The 23,784-nt window shown below is 41.0% G+C and overlaps 2 protein-coding genes across 3 annotated transcripts in view; both read left to right on the top strand.

Annotated features, from left to right (window-relative positions):
• Nucleotides 1-21,891, top strand: part of LOC103374764 (folate transporter 1-like) — a 25,346-nt gene extending 3,455 nt beyond the window's left edge. The window contains exons 2-7 of one of the 2 annotated variants that reach the window (XM_008304909.1): nucleotides 1,170-1,231; nucleotides 12,757-13,338; nucleotides 14,716-15,466; nucleotides 16,689-16,881; nucleotides 18,313-18,454; nucleotides 19,733-21,891. In XM_008304909.1, coding sequence (XP_008303131.1) covers nucleotides 13,042-13,338; nucleotides 14,716-15,466; nucleotides 16,689-16,881; nucleotides 18,313-18,454; nucleotides 19,733-19,933 — 1,584 coding nt within the window. In that variant the 5' untranslated portion in view covers nucleotides 1,170-1,231; nucleotides 12,757-13,041 and the 3' untranslated portion in view covers nucleotides 19,934-21,891. Of the gene's footprint in view, nucleotides 1-1,169; nucleotides 1,232-10,626; nucleotides 10,694-12,756; nucleotides 13,339-14,715; nucleotides 15,467-16,688; nucleotides 16,882-18,312; nucleotides 18,455-19,732 lie in introns of those variants that run through there. The other variant, XM_008304907.1, reaches the window with a different exon arrangement.
• On the top strand, nucleotides 6,047-9,285 carry LOC103374763 (C-X-C chemokine receptor type 2-like). Its single transcript, XM_008304906.1, has 2 exons — nucleotides 6,047-6,088; nucleotides 6,896-9,285. The coding sequence occupies exon 2, from the start codon at nucleotides 6,898-6,900 to the stop codon at nucleotides 7,960-7,962; it is 1,065 nt and encodes a 354-aa protein (XP_008303128.1). The 5' UTR covers nucleotides 6,047-6,088; nucleotides 6,896-6,897; the 3' UTR covers nucleotides 7,963-9,285.
• Nucleotides 21,892-23,784: the final 1,893 nt, after the last annotated feature.

Genomic DNA, 23,784 nt, shown 5'->3' with positions numbered 1-23,784 from the left:
AGAAGTAGTAATTATTTACTGGATGAGCTTCTTTCTCTCACCAGCACCTGCATCACACTTTCGCTGAAAATGGTGCAATAATTATGTTAAACTTTTAAACCTCCTTTCCTGCACTAAACAGGTATTGTAATCCAAAATTATCCAGTTATGTTCAGCATTGTTGTGTTAAATGAAGCTATCAAGTCAATTATTTTAAATTACCTCAATTTAAATTAAATTTTGAATCAATTAACACAGAAATTTGAGTTTTAAAAAGTTGCACTATGTTATTCTGGTGCAACATTATTATGTCAACACAACTCATCCAAAAAAATAAATAAATAAAAGATTGATCTAAATCAGTAAACTTAATGTTCCCATCTTGCAACCATGCGTTTAATTAAGTGTTGGCAGAAGGTCTGTTGAATTTCATTTGGGTATTTATTTGATAGTTAATGTTATAATTCATGTGATGTGCACAGACTAATTAGAGGTACAGGTGACTTTTGAGTTATTTGTGAGGCTGAAGAGTATTTGAGGGGGAAAAAAATCACCCATCAGCAAAACATTAAAAAATTCTGTCTGTCTGCGTTGATAATACATCAAAATACAGCAACTTATGACATAATAAATATGTTTTCATTATTACTCAGCTACCTGTTGCCCCACATTTTGGTTATTTACTGTTATAGTCGTCTCATGCTGCTCCCACTTCGTACTGTAGCTGTAATTACTGAAACTTGGACATCAGAGTTTCAGTTAGCATTAAGAACAAAACAAAAACGACTTGTTCCATATTTTAGAAAAGGAGATTAATGACAGTAACAGAAGCTATCATACAAAAACCTCCTGATATTATCTCTGTTATTGTAAAATAAGATATTACCCTGTTCTTAAACACATTATAACTTCTTTAGGCATCATAGATATACATAATTTTCAGTACTTAGAGCATCACACAGCACCAGACAGGATTACCAACCGTGCGACGGACAAGCAGCTGCCCCAATAATTTAAATAATTACAATCTTTGTCGTCCAGTCGCTGTCTGTCGTCATGAAGTTAATGCCAGTTTCCTTCATGTCATTTTCTTTCCTGCTTTTGCTCAGTGAACTTTCGTCCGCTGCTTGTGATGCTTTCTCCTCCAGCCCGACTGCCTTCGATCTCATCTCAGGGGTTTTCTTCCTTAGTGTCCCACTGAAGAGGAGTTAAAGGGACCGAGGCTGATCGTTTCCCTCCTTTGAGGCTTCAGGTAAGGCGTCTGGTGAGTACATGAGCTTTATTTTGTCATTTCACTTTCAGATCAAGTGAGATTCTTTTCCAGCTGTGCAAACTCTTACAGTCGTCCTCGAATGTGTCCACACCCTCCCATTAAAGAAAAGGCAAAATTCACAATAGTCACTGAAATAAGTAGAAACTGAAAAAAGTGATAATAAATTTAAAAAATGCTAAATAATAATTTAGTGAATTAAGACATTGCTTTAGAATTGTGGTTGAGAAGAATAGTTTAAATAATAATAATAATGGACAAATTGGAGCACTTTGCTGATGAGCAGTGGGCCAAAATCTCAATTCAGCTTATTTCAGTGGCAGCTGTTTTTTTCCTTCTTTAATGGGAGGGTTTGAATACATTTGAGGACGACTGTAAACCAAATATAATCTAGATGGTTATTTCAGATAAGCAGATCCAGATGTTTTGATGCCCTGAGGCTCTTTAACATGATGGAACACGAACAAGTCTTCTGTGTAATTGCAAGGTAGATGCAAATAATCATCAGTCATCCAGTTCAGCGGTTTACCAACAAGACGAAGTTCAAGATTGTGATAAATAAACTCCTATAATGCTAAGATTTAAAAGCCAATGTCACAGTCTTTTAGTTCTTTTACGTTGCAGCCACAGACCTCCACTTATATGCAGGAATTCACCCTTCTCTCCCACCTGATTTCTTCTTCCTTTCCACCTGTCCACCATGTGTACCTTAGATAAAAACCTCCTGTTATCTGTTCAGCTTGTAAAAAGGCTTTTAGCACTACAAACAAAATTCCAGGCAGATATCTCAAAGCGTCTGCGTGTTAAACCGAAACTACTGTATCTTGCGCTGCAAGGGAGTAAATGAGGGACGAATAAGGGAGCGGACTGACCCTTTAAATGTGTTTATTCTCACAGTGACTCAGTCGACAGAAACCGTCAGATCAGAGAGGGAAACATGTGTCTTTTGACGATTACATTTTATAGGATTTAAGGATTGTAGCAGATGTTTAAAGCAGTCAGGGGTTAAAGAAATGGACACAGCTACAAATAAATCCAGTAACAAAGTTTTAGTAAGTATTCACAGAGGCCATTTTCTGCATAAGCCACACTTTGATGCATAATGTGATGTGATCTCACACCTAACAAGGACGCGGTTCAGTTCAGTTCATGAACTCTCCGAAACCTGCTGGGAGATTTGAAAGGCGTGTTATCGTTTAAAGAAAACACCAAAATGACGCCATTTATCAGAGACAGAAACTGTAAAAACTGAAGAATTTGTCAGATTTTCAACTTTCCGAGGGCCCTTGAACTAGTCGTCATTAATGTGTTGTTCCATCTGAGAATTAAAGCAAATCTAAGCTGAAAGTTGGGATGTTTTAATCAAAATAATTTTTATTTGACATGTTTAATTTATAAACATGTCAAAAGAAAAACTAGATTCTGTAAAAACTAAAAAAATAAAATAAATAAATTAACCTAAAAATCGACAAAAATTCTGTTTTGTTTTTTTGGCTGAGCTGCAGTCGGTGACAAGTATCGATGATCAATGATAAATAAATAGTGAAACAACATTAAGTAAAAAAAAACCCTCTTGTGTGTTGTTTCCGTAAAGGTGCAGGACTTTAATGCAGTGAAAACTGAGGCCACAGGGAAATAAAAAGGCGACGGGATCACATTGTTTGGAGTCCAGAGGCTAAAAATGAAGCAACTCAAGGTGATAGTTAGAAATATGAAACTTCAAACTAAGTTCAGTCCCTAAAATTGAACTAGTTCAAGATCATTTCTTGCAGAGTGGAAGCTGAGTGGAGTTTATTTAAAGCGTGTAATATACAGTTTATCTTATAATATTATATAAATCAGTGCTGAGCGTCAGGGAGGTGACAATAAGGTGATGCTGCAAGGTCAGAGCCTGCAGCAGTGAAATTCCAAAAAACACATTCCGAGCGTAATTTGGTGTATAAACAGGGAATCTTGTCCAGTTTCGGGTTCCAAACAAACACGTTGACGAGATGATGGAGTCGCGTGGGATCTTACGGCATCTGACCTCAGCACACAAACCTTTGAAGATCACAATCTGTCAGCTGCAGAACAAACATTTTCTGTTCACTGGAACAAGACTGAAAAGTATCCAGATGTCAATCAGCCCTTCCACAGAAGTGGACCGTGAGCCCGTTTCCCGTTAAGTTGGTGTTTGTGCCAACTTCCAAGTTATTTTCTGAAAAGAAACGCGATACAGTAGCAAAACAAATACACCAGGTCCACGGTTTGCTGCAGCTTAGCTGGACGTCTTCTAAGAAACTACAAGGGACACGTCCTTCACGAGTGTACGTCAGCTTTTGTTTACAACTGAAGAGATCATTTGCAAAAACAGATAACTAAACCCACTTTTCCATCGTCTACCTGAGACAATATCAAACTTGACTAATCCCTATTGTTGTCATGTCTACTGAGTCAAATCCACTCAGCTTCAATTTGTTTGATATTATCTCAAGCAAACAACAAAAAAAAACGTTTTCTGAAAACCTACAAAAATGGAGTGATCTGTTTTAGCAATTGAACTCTTCAACGACGTGTTTGTTGAACCAATCTGGTTTTCAGCCAACCAAAAACATCACACGTCACCCCGCTGCTCAGATCGCTTCACTGGCTTCCAGTTGCTGCCCGCATCAAATTCAAAACCCTGACGCTTGCTTACAAAACCACAATGAGAACAGCTCCCTCCTACCTGAGCGCTCTCATTCAGATCTACACTCCCTTCTGCTCACTACACTCGACCAACCGAAACCACCCGATACAACCACGGCGACAGGGCCCGAGGTCGATAGCTGGACTCTTCTCCTCTGTGGTTCCACGGTGGTGGAACCAAACTCTGTTCAATCTGCTGACTCTCTCTAAGTCTTGAAGAAAAGACTAAAGACCAGCTCTTCACTGAATACCTTTGCACTTGACAGCCGGCCTGCTGTTGGCATCGACGCCCGATCACACTTGAATTTGTTCTGTGGCACTTATCTGGATTGTTTTCTCCTCACTAGGTCCTTGCTTGTGTTCTATCTGCTCTCAGATGTGCGCCACTTTGGATAAAAGCGTCTGCTGAATGAAACTAGACCTGCGTTTCCGTCCATTGCGACATCAACCTTTGACCTTTTCTCAGCCTGCTCCCAGCCGATACAAACACACCGTCCGCATCCTGGTACCCTGATCCCCGCATTTTAAAGCATTCATCGATTTGGTTTATCATCAAAGAATGTGAGGTATAAGATGAACTATCTCTCTTTTACGTCCTACATCGGATGAAGAAAAAAGTTGGAATGAACTTACAGAAAAGTGGAAAGAAAAAGAGACACAGAAACAAAGAAATGAAGACAAAGAGAGAAGCTAGCGGGCGATTTACTGCTGGGAATCTAAAATCTCCTGAGGGAGCTTCTATAGCTACAAACTACCGGAAAGCAAAACCAACTGAATCGTTGTTTTCCACAGTTTCATGCTTTCTTCTTCATTATTTTAAATCTTTCTTGGGAACTTTAACAGTTACAAACATGATTCAGCTCAAGCATGAAGTCGGTCTAAGTGTGACAGGATATGAAACCACAAACAGAAAAACAGCCAAAGTCTCCAGGAACCAGAAACAGGCCGTTCTCGTTCGGGGACTTGCTGATGAGGGCAGTGTGGCAACATCCTGATCGTTGCATGTCGTCTTCAAGCTCAAAACCTGATTGAAGTGATTTTTGGAGACAAAGGGGAGGCAGCGGTGTGTCTGGATGTACATTTTTTTTTTTAATGCAGAGAGCGAGAGGAGGGCGGCCTCCGACGGTCCCCTGTCATTATAACCATGTAGTTATCATTTTTCTCCGCGTGCTCACTGATGTTTTTCGCGCCGCGGCTCCTGCCCAGAAATTCCCACCGAAATAACAGAAATAACAATGCATCACTAAAAACAGGACACACGCTGGTTAATTATAGTTTAGAGACAAAGCGTAAGAACAGATGAGTGGAGTAACACCAGGCTTTTGCAACCGTAGGAGTGAGAACATTTCAGCAATCTTCTGATTTATGAAACGCTTTGCCACACAGCTGGTTCCCCAAAGCCAGTGACATAATGATGCAGCAGGCACAGAGAGGACGTTGTTCACTGAAGCATCAGTTCATTTATAGAAATAAACACTAAAGTAAAAAGATTTGATGTTAGTGAGCGTGATGTTGCACATTCAAATGAGGAAAGTATTTTTTATGTTGAATTTTGAGAAACAGTAAAATGATCTGATCACACAACATCACACTGGTGACAGGTGTAGAGCCTTTTCTTTTTTTCTCACTATCTGACATTAAATCAGATGAAACTTTTCCTGTTTTAGGTCAGTCAGAATTACCAACATTATTTCTATTTCCAAAACACCAGAATAATGATTTTTTAGAGAATTTCTTGCTACTTTCTTCCTAAAACAGGAAACGTTTAGTTTGAAAAAGTGTCTTTTTATTTAGGTTATGTTTAACTGATGACAGTTCGCTCCCAAAGTACGACTTAATTCATCTCCGTCTTAAAATCTGCTTTTGTATTGTTTAAGTTTTTTTCTTTTTCTGTCGAGGAAATGGTTTTATTTTACAGCTACATGTTTCTTATCCGTTTTGGCAGTTGTCGTTGGCGTCTTTACGTGTCAGAAGGTTTCACCATATACATGTGATCACATGGGTGTTTAGTAACCTGCTGGGAAAGGGCACAGAACATTGGGTCAGCTTATGAGAAAAAAAAAAAAAAAGTTGCGTCAGTGTTAGAGGGATGCTCTTTGGCATTTCATTTTGCCTCATTTGGGCGTAAAGCTGTTGTCATCTTTGAAGGCGGCGGTCAATCCAGCACAAAAGGTGAGTATCAGAAGTGATTTATTCTCTTTTTGATGGAAACTACAGGGATTATACTTTTAATTAATAAAACTTGCTAAAACTAAACTGGTGTGTGCTGAAACACTGACATGACCAGCCGGTTGCTCATGTAGATATTTCTGTGTAACTGACATTACTGAGTCAGTTTACTGTCTACATTTACTCTTAACTACTTTGAGCTTCTCTACAGTTTAAAGGGAACTTGTTAGGCTCTTCCTTGTTTTCTGCCATATATATATATGTGTATTTAGAGATTAACGGTACAATGTCAGATGTGCATAATGAACTTGGCCAAAGTTTCAGATTATGAGATCAATGTATGTAAAAATATACAAAAATGAATACAGGCAGCACCAGCTTACGAGCATAGGGTGCAGGCTTCCAGAAGTTGGCCAATCAGAAGAAGGTGGGCTTTTAGGGAGGGACGCCTTAAAGACGCGGGAGCTAAAACAATGTTTCACACAGAGATTAAATAGAGAGGTTACACAGAGGATTTTAAAAAAAGTAGTCAATCATGTAAAGCTACTTCAGTTGAGTTCTAGAGTAAAAACACTGAGAAAACGTCCCCTTTACGGTTCGCCCATACTCACAGTAGCAGCTGTTGAGCAAAGATTATGTAGGCTCACTTTAAAGCTGCACAAACATGATGACAAAAAAAATGTTTGTAGTTTTTAAAGTCACTCAAAAGAAATATGTTGCATGATTCTAAGTGTAACTTTGTCAAATTTTCTGGTGGAGTGTTCTCATTGCTATGATGGTGTTTTATATCAGTCTGTTTTCCATCCACAGCCATGTCGTACACTTATGTCTTTGATGAAGATTACTTTGACCAGAATGAATCCTACGTTGTAGACGGTGTCTTTACCCCGAATCCAAAGACGTTTGTGTGTGAATTAAAACCACTGGAACCCACAGCAGCCGTGACCATGTGTGTCATCCTCACGGCCATCTTTTTACTGGCGATACCGGGAAACCTGCTGGTGGGCTGGGTGATCGGCACCAGCAGGAAGCCGCTGACTCCGTCAGATGTGTACTTGTTTCACCTGACGGTGGCAGACGGTCTGATGGCCCTGGTGCTCCCGTTCTACGCCGTGTCGGTGGTCCGGGGTTGGCTCTTTGGAGACTTCATGTGCAAGCTCATCAGCCTCATCTTCGAAGCAAACTTCTACACCAGCATCATCTTCCTGGCGTGCATTAGCATCGACCGCTACCTTGTGATTGTGCGCGCCAGTGAGACACTCGGGAGTCGCCAGAGGATGTGCAGCCGGCTCCTCTGTGCAGCCGTGTGGGCCCTCGGGTGGGCCCTCGCTCTGCCCGCCCTTTTCAACGACGCCTTCGTTCTTGACAAAGATACAAACAGGATGATTTGCTCTGAACAATTCGACATCGGCAGTGCCATCTTATGGAGGCTCACCGCTCGTGGGTTCCTCCATGTTTTCGGCTTTCTGGTCCCTCTGACGGTCATGTTAAGCTGCTACAGCGTCACCATCTGGAGGCTGCTGCACACTCGTGGTTTCCAGAAGCATCGGGCCATGCGAGTGATCACAGCCGTGGTGATTGCGTTTCTGCTGTGCTGGACACCGTACCATATAACCATGGTGGTGGACCTGCTGATGAGGGCTGACCTCATACAGTATGGCTGTGCTATGAGGATTTCAGTAGACATTGCCTCGACTGTAACCAAAGGCCTGGCTCTGTTCCACAGCTGCATCAACCCTTTCCTCTACGCATTCGTGGGGGAGAAGTTCAGGAAAAAGATGTCACTACTTCTTCAGAGGAAACGCCAGGAAAGGTTGTCGGGGTCGAAGTTCAGCAGGTCTTCGTCTCAGACCTCAGATGGTGGAGCTGTTTTCTGAAGCTGTAAAATAAATACTGCTTTGCCACATTTTTACTGTGACACGCTGATATTTCGCAGCGTGTTTAAAATGACCATGTTCGTCATCTTGGTCCTAACATTTGCAGTATTCTCAGTATGAAAGTGTGCACTTAAATGTCAAACGATTCAACCTTGTGTCATCTTACAACAATCACATGACTTCTAAGTTGATCAGTAGGTGTCTGCTCTTATGCAAAGTTAAAGTTTAGATGTTAAAACTGTAGGCCTCTCAGTAGGAACTCAATGCAGCAAACTCAGTAGACCTCTCATTATTAAATTGTCTTCACTGTCTGGATTTACCTGATCAAGTCCACACCAAACACAAGGCTGGTGTTTGGTCATTGAGTTGTTACAGAAACTTAGATTTCTTAGAAACGTAGAAACCCTGATGCTAAGTCGGAAACAGTTGCCCAAGCCGTGTAAATATTGCACCGTCTGTTGCTCTGATTCCTGTTGCAACTACTCAGAGATTTTTTTACTTGATCAGAATTCTTCCTGTATCCGTTTCCGTCTTTGTGAAGTCTATTATATTTTTTTTACAAGTATTTCCCACATGGAGCCATGATGCAGACATGGGGATAGATTTAGTCCAAAACTGAGAAAGTTCTGCTCGTCTTTTTACTACAAATCGCAGTTTTTTGTTTCAGCGATCACAGGTGTCGTCATTTAAGTGATATCGCACACCTCTGTCGTCAACTGTAGGTACAAGAGGGAATGTCATAACTTCATAAATGTGGAAGATTACTTATCAGGCTTACAGAAAGAGTTAATAATGACAATACAGGTTATTTTTTCTCTTTGTAAGGAAGTCATCTGAAGTTGGACAGTGCAGGATGTTTCAGTCTACTTCAGTGTTATAGCAGTGGATCATAATGTGACCCACTGCTGCCATCTATTGTCATTCCTCTGGTGATGCTTGTTCAGTCTTTGAGCTGCGTTCATTCCTCCTTGTTGCTCAGTCGTGAAGCCTCCAGAGCTACATGGTGATATCTACTAAAGATCTTCTGTGCATTCTATGATTTAACGTGTTTTTAGTCAAACAGTGTTGGAGCGCATGTATTTGTTATCTGTAAATGAAATGCACCAAAAGGAATTCAACCTGTTACTGTGTTGTATGGGCCCTCAATTCCTATGAATTTCTATGTTCATGAGTTTATTTATATTATCCAAGCATTTATATGCCGTAACGTTTGTGTAAACTATGAAATAAATATTGCTGTCTGTGTAGTAAAAATGATTAAAAATGATTTTCAGATGCTGTGCTCTGATTTGTGAATAAATAAAAATAAAATGCTTTGCTGTTCTCCCTGTTCTGACTGATTTGTTCTTGTCCAGAATATATGGAATGAAAGTCTGAATATATATCATGGAAGATTTTCCCCAGAGTAATTTGCAAAAGTGTAATTTAACTATTTTAGTTTATCATCATCATCATCATTGTTACAACCCAGCTCGAGAAAAGGGAAGCAACAGAACCAGATGTAATTGGTTTAAAAGTAACAATAATTATTTAAAGGAGTTCATCAAAACAACAAAACTGAGGAGGAAACAGGGCGTAAAGGTGCTCCCTAACTTAACCAGACAAAAGATCTTATAACTAAAAGCCTGCTGACAAAACAACAACAAAGTAAGAAAAACAAAAAACAAAAAACAAAACAAAACCAGCAAGTTCAACAGAACAACAAAAATGGTTCAACATCAAAGCATCCCAAACAGCACCTTCTGAACTGGAAATAAAAACAATCCTCTCACTGAGCCCTGTCCCACAACAGTTTTAGGAGAAGCGCCTTTACATAAAACAAACATCCTCCTGTCAGAATCAGGCACTGCTGCGCTGCATACAGCCACCTTGATCGGCTTGGCTCCGCCCATCCACCCTGGCCCAATCAGCAACCGGCAACGGCACAGTTAAATTTACATAACGAAGAAACACAACAAAGACGTAACAATCATCATCTTCTTCTTCTTCTTCTTCTTGCTAGTAGTTGCAGAAATAGCGCTAGTTACACTGATTTTTATTTAAGTTTATTTCATTTTAAGTAATACGAACCAAAACATATCACAAACAATTTCTAAATGTCAAATAATATATTACAACATGTTGACAGTACTTTTTTTTTTACTACTCTTAGACCTATTATTCATATTATTATAAATCCTAATGTTATTGCTGTCAGTAGTGGTAGTAATAGCAGTTATACTGGGACAGAAAACTAAATGTAAATGTATCTTGTTTTTTTTCCCCCATCAATGAATTAGTATTACAATTGCTCATTTTTCTAAAAACACATTATCACATAATTGATAATAACGAATTATCATTATTGTCATTATTATTAGTAGTAGTAGTAGTAGTAGTAGTAATGGTAGTATTACACTCTTTTATTAGTGACACTATTTGTCCACCAGATGGCGAGCATTAGGCACAGTGCACCCGGTAGAAAAATGAAAATAAATAAAATAAAATTGAAATAAAAATAAATAAAAAGATGTAAAGAAGAAGTATGGACAATCTTGAGTTTTTTTGCGAGTGCCACCTTCATAAAACACATTTTATTATCCGGAAAAGCCCAACAATTTGGTGTTTACTAATTAAATTAGTCGTCACCAGCCCTCGTAACCAGGACTCCATTTCCCAGAAGTCAGCGCGACTGGCGCAATAATGTCCATGGAGCTGATGAGCCTCTGCAGTTTGAGATGGAGCACATGAGGTATGTCACGTTACTGTTACTGTTTTGTCCTTAAAATAACTAACGAGTAAATTATACTTTCTTAACGGGAGGCCAGCTCAGTGTTGTGTAAACAGGCTCCAATTTATTTTACTTAAAAATTCGTTTAAAAAAATTGTACTGGCAAAAGCGACAAGAGTGCATTGTTATAATACCATTATATAGTTAGCCAGCCAGCTAGCTTGCTAGCTCCAACTTCGCACCTGTGTTGTAAATGTTGTGCAATGCGGTGACTTAATGTGGTCGTTGTGACCCACACCTGCGGTCAGGTTTAGCATGTTAGCAGCTAACGGCAAGTTGAGCTGTGTTTGTGTGTGTGTGTGTGTGTGTGTGTCCGCTGGTGTGTGCTGCCCTGACATGCTAACCCACTTGTGTAACTTGTTTGCATTGCTGCTTAAAAATCTCCACACGACTGTTTTAGTCCTCAGGAGGAAACTATGATTCACTAGCAAGTAGCACTAAAGAGACAGAATTTCTGAATCACTTATAATAATTAGAAATGTAGCTGAGAACAGCAGCTTTATCCAGCAGACGCTGTCACACTTGTTTGACAATAGAGCTGAAGCTGTTCAAAATGATCTCTCTTTATTGACAGAAAATACACTGACAACAATTTGGATAATCAACTAGGAGACTAATGCTAACAATGCACTGGCTCCGTCTTCCTCTTGTCAGTGCATTTATTGGTGTTTTTACTCATGATGACGCAAGTCGGGCTTCATGTCCATTGTTGATTTTGTCAGTCATGTCAGAAAGAATTGCCTCCCACATGTGAAAGTATTAATCCTCACTTGTGGGGGGCTGGAGTCTATCCCAGCTGACTTCACACAGCTGTCTACACTTAGAGACAGACAACCAAGCACACTTACATTCACACCTACGGACAATTTAGAATCATCAGCTAACCTCAACATGTTTTTGGACCTTGTGGGAGGAAGCCGGAGAACCCGGAGAGAACCCACACTGCACGGGGAGAACATGCAAGCTCACCGGGATGCAAACCGGCAACCTTCCAGCTGCAAGGCAACGGTGCTAACCACCGCTCCACCTTTGCAGCCCAGAATCAGAATCCTTTAATGTCATTCTACCAAAATAAAAGTGCAACAAAATTGGGTGCAATCCCATTCAGTGCAAAGAACAACTCTAAATTAACAAACAAACTGTGCATGATTTAAAAAAAACCAAGACGTTTGTGGAGCCTGTAGATGTATATATAAGAAATAAATAAGTGACAGTAGGTATGTAATGGATATAAAAACATGAGTATTTACAATAGCAGCGTATCTAATTCTGATATTTTCATATGATACTGGCTTCACGCAGATAAGTCTGTATCCGCATAGATGTCTTCCTTCTTTTTCAGAGCATAACACAGATAAAGATGCTTGAGGTATTTTAGACCACCTCCATTGTTTACAACACCCTCAGCACTGTCTGCAGCACACGTAGCAGAGCGGATGGTGGCGCAGAGTCGAGCTTCGTCTTCATAACTAGTCATACATTGCTGGAAAGTTAATAAACAATGACTCCATCGTTTTCCTTTTTCACCTTAACTGGAACATAAATATGAGCAATGTTGATCGATTCATTGCTATCAGTTTCTTATCGCCTAAAATCGGTATCGGCCCCAAAACATTAGTGTCAGTTGGACTCTAGTGGAGTGAGACACTGCTTCCCCAAGCATATTTTTCTGCATTATTATCTGTAAATAAGCCAAATCAGCTGTTAATACTGGCCAATCAAGACATTTAGATCTCATTTAGTTTCCTTGTTGTTCTCAGGCAGCAGACAAAAAGACAAATATGTACAGCTTACTGCCTGGAGCCAGTTATTAGCGGACACTTTTGCTTGAAAAATGTGAATCAATGAATTGTTGCAGCTCTAGAACAGGACAGGAGCAAACAGTAAACTAAAGACAATATTCAGCTTCATAATGACAGCTCAAAATGCAGCATGTTTTTCTGGGTCCGTGCACTAATGTCAGCGGTCTGAACCCTCCAGTGACAGAACAGTGCGACTAACTGACGGCATTGTTGTGTTTTCAGGTTAACAATGATCCCAGACTCGGCTGCTGGATAGCTTGCCGTCAGACAATGTCACAGTGTGGAAAGGAGCGAAGGTCAACGTTTTTTCTTACATGCGAGCAGCAGCAGCAGCAGCAGCATGTTGCATTTTAACCACCTCAGCCTGTTACACGGTTCGTTCTTCAGTCTTCTCTGACACAGAGAGGCAGAAGAGTTGTTTTTTGTTTTTTTTTTTTAAACTATTTTTCACATCGAAACAAATCCTCACATGGTGATTTGACACAGCAGCAAAAGTTGCTCGACACAATGGCAGCGGACGACACGGCGGGGAGTGGAGACCGATCGGAGGGGGAGAAGGATGTGGAAGTGCCTGCATCTGGAGACACTAAAGGACATGAAGACGGGGATGCAGAGATGGGTTTGTCTGCCCGTGAGGCTCCGGCTAGCTCTGAGGATCCCACGGAGGAAGCCAGGAGTCCCAAGAAGTGGAAGTGGGCCGTGATGTTCTTGTGTTTGTACGGCTTCATGGCATCGGTGAAGCCTGGGGAGCCCTTTATTACGCCGTATCTGCTGAGCGCTGAGAAGAACTTCACCAGGGTGCAGGTCAGTGACATCCCCAGCAAGACAAGCTGGGACTGGCTGAAAAGCTAATAATTAAGACCTCTCAGTTATGCCACTGTACTTTAGAGTTCAGTCAGGAGGTTCATAGAAGTAAAACTGTACAGAAAGTTGACCTCTAAGACTCTTTAACAAGTTTTTCCTCTGTGCACTTATTGCTCAGAGGATTTAATGAGTTCCCCGTGGGGAGTTTACTGATCCGTCTTACCGTGGTCATAGTTCGCATTCCTCCAAAGTGGGTCAGTGTAATAGGTTGGTGAAAGTGGGTGTAATCACTATTCCGTTTGCCAGTTCGTTTGTTTTTTTTGTTGATTGACCGTGACCTCATACTCACAGCTGGTTATCAGCCAACCTATGTGGAAAAACACTCTTTGTAGGACCACAACGACAGATTTGCAGCTCCATCCCATAAACCCCCCGTATTTAGCAGATTCCAGGGAATAAGCGGGTCTTTGTGGAACCTGATCAGTCTGCCAGACAGATTTCATACTGAGACTGAGAAATGAGGTGTCGGGGAAATCACACAAACAATTTAAAAGTCGACTTTTAAGTTATTGAGCTGGTGTTCTGATAGTGTCCGGCGGCATGCTGTCGATCTCGTCCTGTGTTATTGTTTCCTGGAAATGTGTCTTTATGACGTGGAAATAGGGCGTCAAAGTAAATCCAGTTTATGTTGTGTGTAGGTGCAGATGCGTTGTATTTGTATCAGCATTGTGGTATTAATTCAGACATGCTTCTCAGACCTTTTTTGTCGCTTGCATGTTAATATCTAAAGACTCTTGGTCTTCATTTGCTTCTCTATCACCCAGCTCTGGTTAATTATTTAGACATTTGGATGAGACTTTATATTTGCAGTCATCAAAAGACCATGTTTGCCGTCACCATCACAGGTCATCTGCAGTGAGGTGCGGTCAGGGGAGGCAGGAGAGGCAGAGCTTCACTTGTTATTCGGGACAACAGAACTTTTTAATACAGCAACAAGATGTGATCCTAATACTGTTAAACAGTCTTTTAACGGTGAATAAACTGTAGGGATGCACGATATATATGCGACCACATCGGTATCGGTCCGATGAACAAATTTAGCCGATGATTGTCTAACATTAGCGCCTTCGTCTCTACGTTTGATATCGCTGCTATTTCACAGATGTGTTTACTTAAATGGACTTGAATGTTAAATATGTTAAGATATGTTTGTTACGTATGTGGTCTAATTTGGGTTTCTTTTGAATAGTTTGTGCTTGAATATCGACATCGGTAATATTAGTTATCGGCGATATCAGAACCCTAACATCGGATATCGGCCAGAAATGTTGATATCGTGCGTCGCTAATTGACTGTAATCTACGACTTCTTTTCAAGGTGACCAATGAGATCACTCCGGTGCTGACGTACTCCTACATGGCGGTGCTGGTGCCGACCTTCCTGCTGACGGATCTTCTGCGCTACAAGCCGGTCCTGGTCCTCCAGGGCCTCAGCCAAGTGGCCATCTGGGTCCTCCTGCTCTTGGGCACCACGCTGCTTCAGATGCAGTTCATGGAATTCTTCTACGGCATCACCATGGCCTGCCGCGTGGCCTACTCCTCCTACATCTTCTCGCTGGTCAACCCGGTCATGTACCAGCGCGTGGCGGGATACTCGCGCGCCTCCACCCTGCTGGGGGTTTTCATCAGCTCTGCGCTGGGACAGCTGTGCATGTCTCTGGGCAACATCACCTTCTACACCCTCAACGCCATCTCGCTGGGGTTCGTCAGCTTCGGCCTGCTGCTCGCGCTGTGCCTGCCGTGGCCCAAACGCTCCCTGTTTTTCAACCGGACAAAGAATCAGGAGCAAAGGGAGCTGGCACCAGTGGTGTCTAAATCCGAACTGGACCAAATGAACCCCAAACAGGGAGTTTCTGCGTCACGCTGGAAACACTCTGTTTTTGTGGCGATGCTGCTGGAGCTGAGAAACGTGGTGAAGAGGCCCAACCTGAGACTCTGGTCGCTGTGGTGGGTGTTCAACTCCACGGGGTATTACCTCGTGCTGTTCTACGTGCACATCCTGTGGAGCAAAGTGTCTGACAACCAGAAAGTTTACAACGGGGGAGTGGAGGCAGCTTCTACCCTACTGAGTGAGACATTTCTGGAGATACAGAATTTCAGGCATTCATTTTGAATCCCTGTTTTATGCTCAGCTGGGTGTGCTTCAGTTTTTTTGTTTCACATGCAGCGTCCAGCTAACAGCACTTTAGAAGCTGCAGCTGAAGGCCAGGAGAAGTATTTGGCTTTACATTAATGGTAGAAATCTCTGCAAAGGACTTTGGATGTAGGCGAAGAAAAAAAAAATCTTAAAATTGGTGTTAAATGATTTTAAGTCTCCGTTTGATAGACTTTGGTCAAAGCATTTGGATCTGTAGCAAAGGTCTAAGTCTTACTGTTCATGCTGTTGTTTCAGTTTCCTGCTCTGATAAATAGAGAAATTATAGCGATTTAACAAAAACTAAAATGTATTTGAGACCTACCAGTGAGATCTGGGGTTCAGAGGGTTCCTCTGTCCTAAAGTCAGCTCAGATTTAGTGATTAAATGTTTGCATATTTTAACATAAAAATGTCAAGAATATTAAACCCACCGTCACCTTTTTCAAAGAGGTTGAATAATCGCCTCTGTGAGGTGATTACTTCATGTTGACGTATCCGTAATCGCCCTCTAAACAGCCGTAAAGCACAAAGGTAGCAATTTGTTTGAATCACTTCGATGTCATGTGAAGCAATAAAAGCTTAATTACTGGACGAGACCTGAAAGCAGGTGAGCGATAAGCAGCAGGGTTGGTCGCTCAGTCGCTGTGTAACGTATTAATAACACGAACAGATTGATTTCTGTCGAATGTAAATATTTTCTAAAAGCAAATGCTGCAGTGGGGAGAGGTGGCAGTGGAGTGATGTGATTTACACCCCGAAAATGTGACGATATTAAAAGCAAGCAGGCTTATTTATACAGGAAAGTATCGTAGATAAAATAAAGCCTCGTAAAATTAGATTAAATGCATAAATAAAAACTGTGCAGACAAGTTGAATACTTCAAACTTATTGATGGTAAGAAAACATGCAAAAGAGGAAGTCTATAAGTGCAGAGACAAGTTAATTACATGTGCAGGGAATTTAAACCAGACTTTATAAATTAGTACTTGATAAATAAAAGCAGTTGGGGAAAAGAGCTGTTTTTAAAATGGACCCAGTGAAGGCAAATCCATGTCCTGAGAGATACAACAAGTAAAGACGAGAGAGCCCAGCTGACACAATATCGCTTTACTGATGAGTTGTGTTGACTAACAGTTTGGATTTTTTTCTTTGCAGGCGCGATCGCCTCCTTCATGGCGGGCTACATTAAAATTCGGTGGAACGTGTGGTCAGAGCTGGTCATCGGCGTGATCACGGGGGTGCAGGCCGGTCTGCTGCTCCTCATGGGCAACACGGGCGACATCTGGGTCTGCTACGTCTCCTACGTCCTCTTCAGGAGCTTCTACCAGTTCCTGGTGCCCATCGCCACGTGAGTGCCAAATGAAAAGTATTGTTTCCTCATGAAAACAAGTGATGCAGCTGTTTTGCTCGTACTGTGGTAGAAAGTTGTCTCCTTTATGAGGAGGTGATGCATGTTATTCTGTGATTACAACATCAATCGTGTTGAAGTCCAAGCAGTTTCTGGGCGTCACATTTTTACTCAGTGATCCCCCATTTTCACTGCAGTGCCTCTGTGGGAACAGCACAACCACAGCTAGAAGAAAACAGAACCAAAACATGCCCTTTGTGCACAATTATAACTGTATAGGTTTTACAAAATGACAAAATGAAAGTTGAAAACAAACCTGAAATCAAAACGTGCCACATTTTTCCAAGAGTCCACAGTTGTTAACGACACCAGAAACAACATAGTGGCCCTCCGTAATAATTTAACATTTACAACTTACATTTTAAATTTGTTTTCACACTCGTCTCCTGTCTGCTCTGTGTCAACAAAAACTGCAGCTCAGCTACAAAGTTCCTTTTTTATGTGGCTTTTGCTCACAGCTGAGTCATTGTTGGTTCAGTTCTGCCAAGTAGAGCAGAATTTTTAGTTTTGTACAGAATCTGAAACATGTAAAACAGTGATTCGGATAAAATATCCCAGTTTTAGGATTAGATCTGGTAAATTTTCCAGATGAACTCAAAAGTCAGGCAAGATACGAGGTGTGTCAGAGAAGTTTCAGGACTGGTGTCACAAAAGATGTATTTCAAATCCAAACTACCAGTTTTCCCCTTCGCAGTAATCCCCCTGGAGTCTAACCCACTTTCTCAGCCTTCTCTTCACGCCGCCATGCACTCCTGGAAGGATTCCATGTCTTCTAAACGGGTCTCCTTGATGACCCCCTTGAGCTTAAGGAAGAGGAGAAAATCCCACGGAGCCAGGTGGGGTGAGTAGGGAGGTTGCTCCAGCACGGAGATGTTCTTGTCAGCCAGGAACAGTGGGATGCTCAGGGCGTTGTCGTGGTGGAGCAGCCACGACTCGTCCTGTCACAACTCTCGCCTCTTCTCTGAACAAAGCAAACGCTGCAGGATCTCTTTGTAGACGTGCTGGTTGATGGTCTGAAGGGAAAATCTCATAGTTTGTAGTTTGAAATCTATCTTTTGTGACTGGAGTCTTGGAGCTTTTCTGACACACCTTGTATGTACAGTCAGAAAGTTGGAGATGCGATGATTCTTCCTGTTTTTACAGTTTCTGGTTCTGATTAATCGTGTAATTTAAGCCGTTTTAAAACAAAACAAAACACGCCTTTCAAAGCTGCCGGTGATTTTTGGGGTTAAAGGAGGTTTTCATCGACTCTGGTGATGTTGGCACGATATATAAAAATATGACAATGGAAGGAACGATTCTAAAATCTCTGCTAAATATGTGGTTTTGCTCCAGTGGATCCATTTTGTTCATAAAGCTGTGTGTCTGTAGTTTCCAGATCGCCTCGTCGCTCACCAAGGAGCTCTGCGCCCTGGTGTTCGGCATCAACACCTTCCTGGGGACGATACTGAAGACCATCATCAGCCTGATATTTGTTGACAAGAGGGGTCTGGCGCTGGATGTGGGCTCTCAGGTAAAGCAAAGTCAGATTTTACATTATTTAGTCTTGAACTTGAGCATACACCTCAGGGGAAGGCGACGTTATGTGTTGAGCATAACTGACATGTAAAGGAAATTTCAAACGGTGTTGCATTGCGAGAAACACGAGATGCTCATCAGTCGAACATGTCGAAACGTGAAGAAGCCAGTCACACATCTCAATTTACCGTCGAGATTTTTCTACATCAGAAACTGAGCAACGAGAGTGACAAGAAACATAAAAGTCATGTTTGTACTCCTGATATTGCCATAGATTAATAAAAGTGTGACAGTAAATGTTCTCAAACTTCCGTGTTAGTGAAACTAGTTCGAAGCAGCAGCAACGATTCTGACCAAAAGTTGCTCCATTTTCAGACAAATAATCACATTTTTAATTTGCGAAACATTTAAGAAATGTTATTTTCACAGTTGAAAACTTCAAATCAGTTGATTTGGTGACACCAGTTTGAATCACGTGTCTGAAGTATGACATCTGTTGCGACAAAACTCCTGCTTGTAGGCACAGAAATAAAAGCCTCTAACTCGTTTTCTCATAATTAATTTGTTGTAATTTCTCCTTTTGAAATGATTAGGCCTGGTCCGAATAGCAATTTCTTGTCTCCGGATATTCGGCCCAATTACTGACGAATATCCGGATACGGTATGATATCCTGATACCAGCACAGCGAGCGAATAGTTGGCTATTCGGCTATTTGGGTCGAGCTCTAGAAATGATTAAAATCTCAAAAACTCAACGTCATTTGTACCATTTAACACAGTTAAAAGGTCGTAAGTCATAAAAAAAAAAAAAGAGAAAGATTTTCTTTTATTAATTATTTTTCAGAAATGGAAAAAAAAAACCTGCAATCACCATGTACAACATTTTTCCAAGTGCCCACATGTAGAATAGAATAGAGGAAATAGAATAGAATATAACTTTATTGATCCCTTTGGTGAAAACCTCAGGGAAATTGCTGAGGTCCAATATTGGAGAAAAGTCTGGGACTTTACACACTTTAGATAATTTACATTTTTAATTTGTCTTCTACATTCAGCCGAAACATTTCTGAATTTTTCTCATGTGACTGTTGGACACACCTGTCGTGGCTTCACAGTTGCACCGTTTAACAGATCATTTGGTTTCTCACAGTCTGTGAATTGCACGTGCTTTACTTTTATGCAGAAAGTGCGCACAACCTTTCCGGATGTCATTGGAAATGATTGGAGGTGAATGTGTATCTGTATCTGAATGAATTCTGTTTCCTTCCTGCAGTTCATCGTCTACTTCATTTACTTCGCCATTCTTACCGTCGTCTACCTTGTGTGCGCTGCTGTCGTCATCGTCCGTCACTACAGAAACCGGGACGGGGGAGGAGGCGGGGCCGGCGACCAGGCCACGCCCACTGAGCTCAGCCCCGTGGCTGAAAATTCAGAGGCAGAGCCTTTATCTAACGGCAAAAGTGCCAAATCATAAAGATAAGGGATGTGTGTCGCCCTGTAACTGCTGTCTGTTATCTAGTTGTGTTAATAAGCCGTTCAGACTGAGTGGGATCAATCGTTTTTTGCCCTCTGACGGAGAGGCGTGTTCAGCACTGGCCTTAATCATAAAAGTGCCTCATCTGCTGCTTAACCTTCCTGCACTACACAAGTCAGCTTGTGTCTGACGTCTGGGGGGAGGTTTGTGTCTGTGTGCGACGATCAGGTGTGACAAGAAGAAGAAGACATTTAATGAATAATGCGGCGAAGCACAAGATGGCAGCGTGCTTCAGTTTCATGAACAAACATTTTAATCAGGAAAGTCTTCAGACCCTTTCACATTTTTACCAGCCACGACTGTTCCTGTGTGTTTCTGTGGACAGATTTTGTCAAAAAAAAAAAGATGCTGTTACAGGACTTCCAGGTGTGACACCAAAGTGAAATTTGAAGGCGAAAAAGTAAAGAAATACGACATTTACGGGATTTCCACTTCACCTACTAGAGATTGTGGGAGTGAAGCTAGAGAGAGGATGGATTATTTTACTTTCTTTCATTCCCCCCATAAGTATCTTTTCAATTGTTCTCATCTAAACATGACTGAACCAAAGGAGCGCTTTGGTTTCTTTCAACCCCGGGTGTTTCCAGGTATTGTGGCCGCTGCTTCTTTCACCGTCTTCCAACTCGGCCTTCAAACGCTGTAAAGCTCAAAATCTGTCCACAGACTCAAACAGAAGGCGAAAGTAAAGTACGCCTCGCTGTCACCGCTGGTAAAGAAAGGCAGGACAAGCTAGTTGGATCATTCCCCAGAGGAAGCGAGGCCGTATTTAAGGGTCGGACCACCCCTCAGACTTCCTGTACACGAGGTCACATCATCGTCACAAGTTGTGTGCCTCAAGTTTTTTCCCCCAAACTACAATTTTGAGTCACCGTATTGGACAGAAATCTGTGTTTTCTGTTATTTCTGACCAACAAAAATCTCTTTAATGCTTGACTAAATGAAACTCAGATTAGCCAAACTGTTTCTAAAATCATTTCATTTCGATGTCACGAAGGGCGACCAGCAGAAATTCCCCCACGCAGGAACAAAACTGAGTATAATCAGGCCTTAGTTTTTATCTGTAAATGGGATATTTCCATCTTGGATTTCTCTTAAATGTCCAGCACAGTTCGATAACGTGTCCTTGGGGCGGTTGCTGTGGAGAGTCTGGAAACTTCCTGTGAACCCAGAGCGGGACCTTTTTATTTTTATTTTTAAATGCAATGACCAGAACATTCTTTTATTTTTTTGTATTCCAAACATGAAACAAATACGTAGAAATCACAGCTGCAACCTGCTGGACTTTCCTCTTTCTGCCTTTCTAACATCTACACTCCTATTTTACCGAATGTTACAACTACTGCATGTCAGTGCATTTAAAAACAACAACAACAAAACAGACTACTACTACGAGTATGATCGCGCTTTAGTTACTGGTAGTGGTTCTCACATCAGATCATTAATATCTGTCTGCAGCTTTCATACATGATTTAGCTGTAATTAATGTAGAAGCAGCACAACGAAGACATTTAATCTGTATTTAATTCAGTTTCTTTTTAATGTAGCTTAGCTGCTTGTCCGGCGGCCATTTTGGCAGCAACAAACCACCACAAAGTACTCTTTAGACCCGGTCGTCCTTTATTTTTTTTTTGGGTTAAAGGACGACCGTTTTTACTTGCAGTGTTACTCGATCCAACAGGAAAACGAAAGCTGAGCGGCGACACGGAGGTCCGCGTTTGTCATGTTCACCGAGTTTTAGCGGGACTACGTTGCTTCCATTCAGAATGTACAGATGTTTGTTTTATTTTGATTGAAATAATTGCTGAGAAATGACTGTGAACCTGTCCGAATGCTGTAAGAAAAACAATCAGATGTTTATTTTTTATTCACAAATAAATTACGTTTGGTGGACGAAAAAACTTCCTGATCAGTTTTTGTTTGAAATTTTTTTGTTCTTTGTTTACTCATTTGCTAAAATACTACAAGCCCTTTACTCGATGAGAAGTTGCAACCAAATCTTCTGACCCGATGGCCTACATGGCAAAGGCTCAGGAGTGCTAGAGCTGCTTAACCTAGAATTATAACACTGATCACAGAAGCATTAGCAGACAACAAAAAAAGAGACTAGAAATGACAAAGAGGCAAAATGGCATTAAAAATCAATGCAAAACGACAGAAATGTGACACAGAAAGACCTCAAAGCAAAACACAATGAGAACAAAGGTGCAAAATTACCAAACTGTACCACAAAACGACTTCACAGAGATGCACAAGTACCAAAATATGACCCGAAGAGACGCAGAATGACAACAAAGACTCTCAAAATGAAAAGCAAAACATCAAAATGCCCAAGATGGAACCAAAAAACTGCCATAAAGAGATGCAAAATGTCACAAAATTAGCAATCTGAGACAATAAATGGGACAATAAATGACTGTGTGGTTTCTTCTTGCTCCTCTGTGAGTTGGTGGCTTTGAGTTTCATCTTCCAAGTTTATGTTTTTTGACATTTTCTTTTCATTTAAGCCTAGAAAAGTCAACAAATACAAGACATTCTGTATATTTTTTAGTGTATGACTGACTAAAAAGTAACAACAAAGACCAAAGTTTAAAGTTAAAATCTAGATTTATATTCATGATGATTCAAACTTCCTCCTTACTCTCCTGTCTCATAGTTCTCTCCATGTGTTTACGTGATCAAAACGCAGCGTTCCAGGATTTACAGATGGGTTTGTGAAGCTCTCTTGTTTGGCCAGCTGCAGTTTCAGATCACAGCATGAAGAACTCTCATTTGTTTTTCTGTATTTCTTCGCAGGACGCCACTTTTTTTTTGTTGTTTTTTGTTTTTACAGCTGAACCCGAGGGTGTGACGAACCTCCTGTTTGAGAAATGCGGTCGTTCTGGCCTGAGAAGAACCTGTTTTGAGAAGCGTCTCGGTGAGATCGAGCGAGTTAAGATTCGAGGTGTGCGATGGGAGTCCATGCCTCATTTGCATTACTTTGGTTATCCTGTCAACTCCTTCACTGTAAACCCACTCCAACAGACTTGTAGCTTGTCAAAGTCAAACCCTAAAAGCTCCTCAGTCTCTTTCGGGGGCAATGAAAGCATTTAAAGCTTCGTTTTTAGGCACATTTTTCTTAAAGTTAGCACGAAGATTTCTATTAGTGCCATTAAATACACGCCATAATCGAAAAATACAAGGTATGATGACTCTTTTGATGGGTTTTTTGTGTGTGTGCACGGATAAAATGCAACAAAAAACTGCCTTTGTGTTTCAGTTTATATCATCTGATCTCAGCGACTGCATCGTGGGGATCTTCTGCCCTCTAGTGGCTCAACGTTGCCTTCAACAGAAATTTTTCTCTCTTTTGTTTCCACTGTTGAGGAAAAAGAACATTTCAACACAAAAAGTTGATATTTTGTTGGCTTTATTACACACAGATCATATAAAAACACTAAATATATATATAGTTTTTATTGGAAAATGCCAACCTCCAATAAATAGACAAGTTAACAGGATGCGAACATGTCAGTGCTTCTTGTCTATACAAGTATGGTGTGTGTTTGTGAAGCTTTTTACAATTTTAAAAAACATGTAGTGTTAAAACAACTGAACAAAATGAAGTCTAATTAGAAGTGAAGGACATAAAAATCAAGTGCAAACCCTTACATCGACTGCATTTAGAGACAGAAAACCAAAATATTGAAACCTCAGAATGAAAAGCTAAATACCAGAAACAATCCCAGACATTCAATGACAGAAAAAACAAAAACAAAACAAGGAAAATAAATGCTCCAGCTTTCTCTGTATTT

This window comes from Stegastes partitus, unplaced genomic scaffold (assembly GCF_000690725.1).
Source record: "Stegastes partitus isolate 25-593 unplaced genomic scaffold, Stegastes_partitus-1.0.2 Scaffold2350, whole genome shotgun sequence".
In the NCBI taxonomy this organism is placed as follows: domain Eukaryota; kingdom Metazoa; phylum Chordata; class Actinopteri; family Pomacentridae; genus Stegastes; species Stegastes partitus.
The sequence above is the reverse complement of the archived record's forward strand: the minus strand, read 5'-3'. Positions and strand labels throughout refer to the sequence as shown.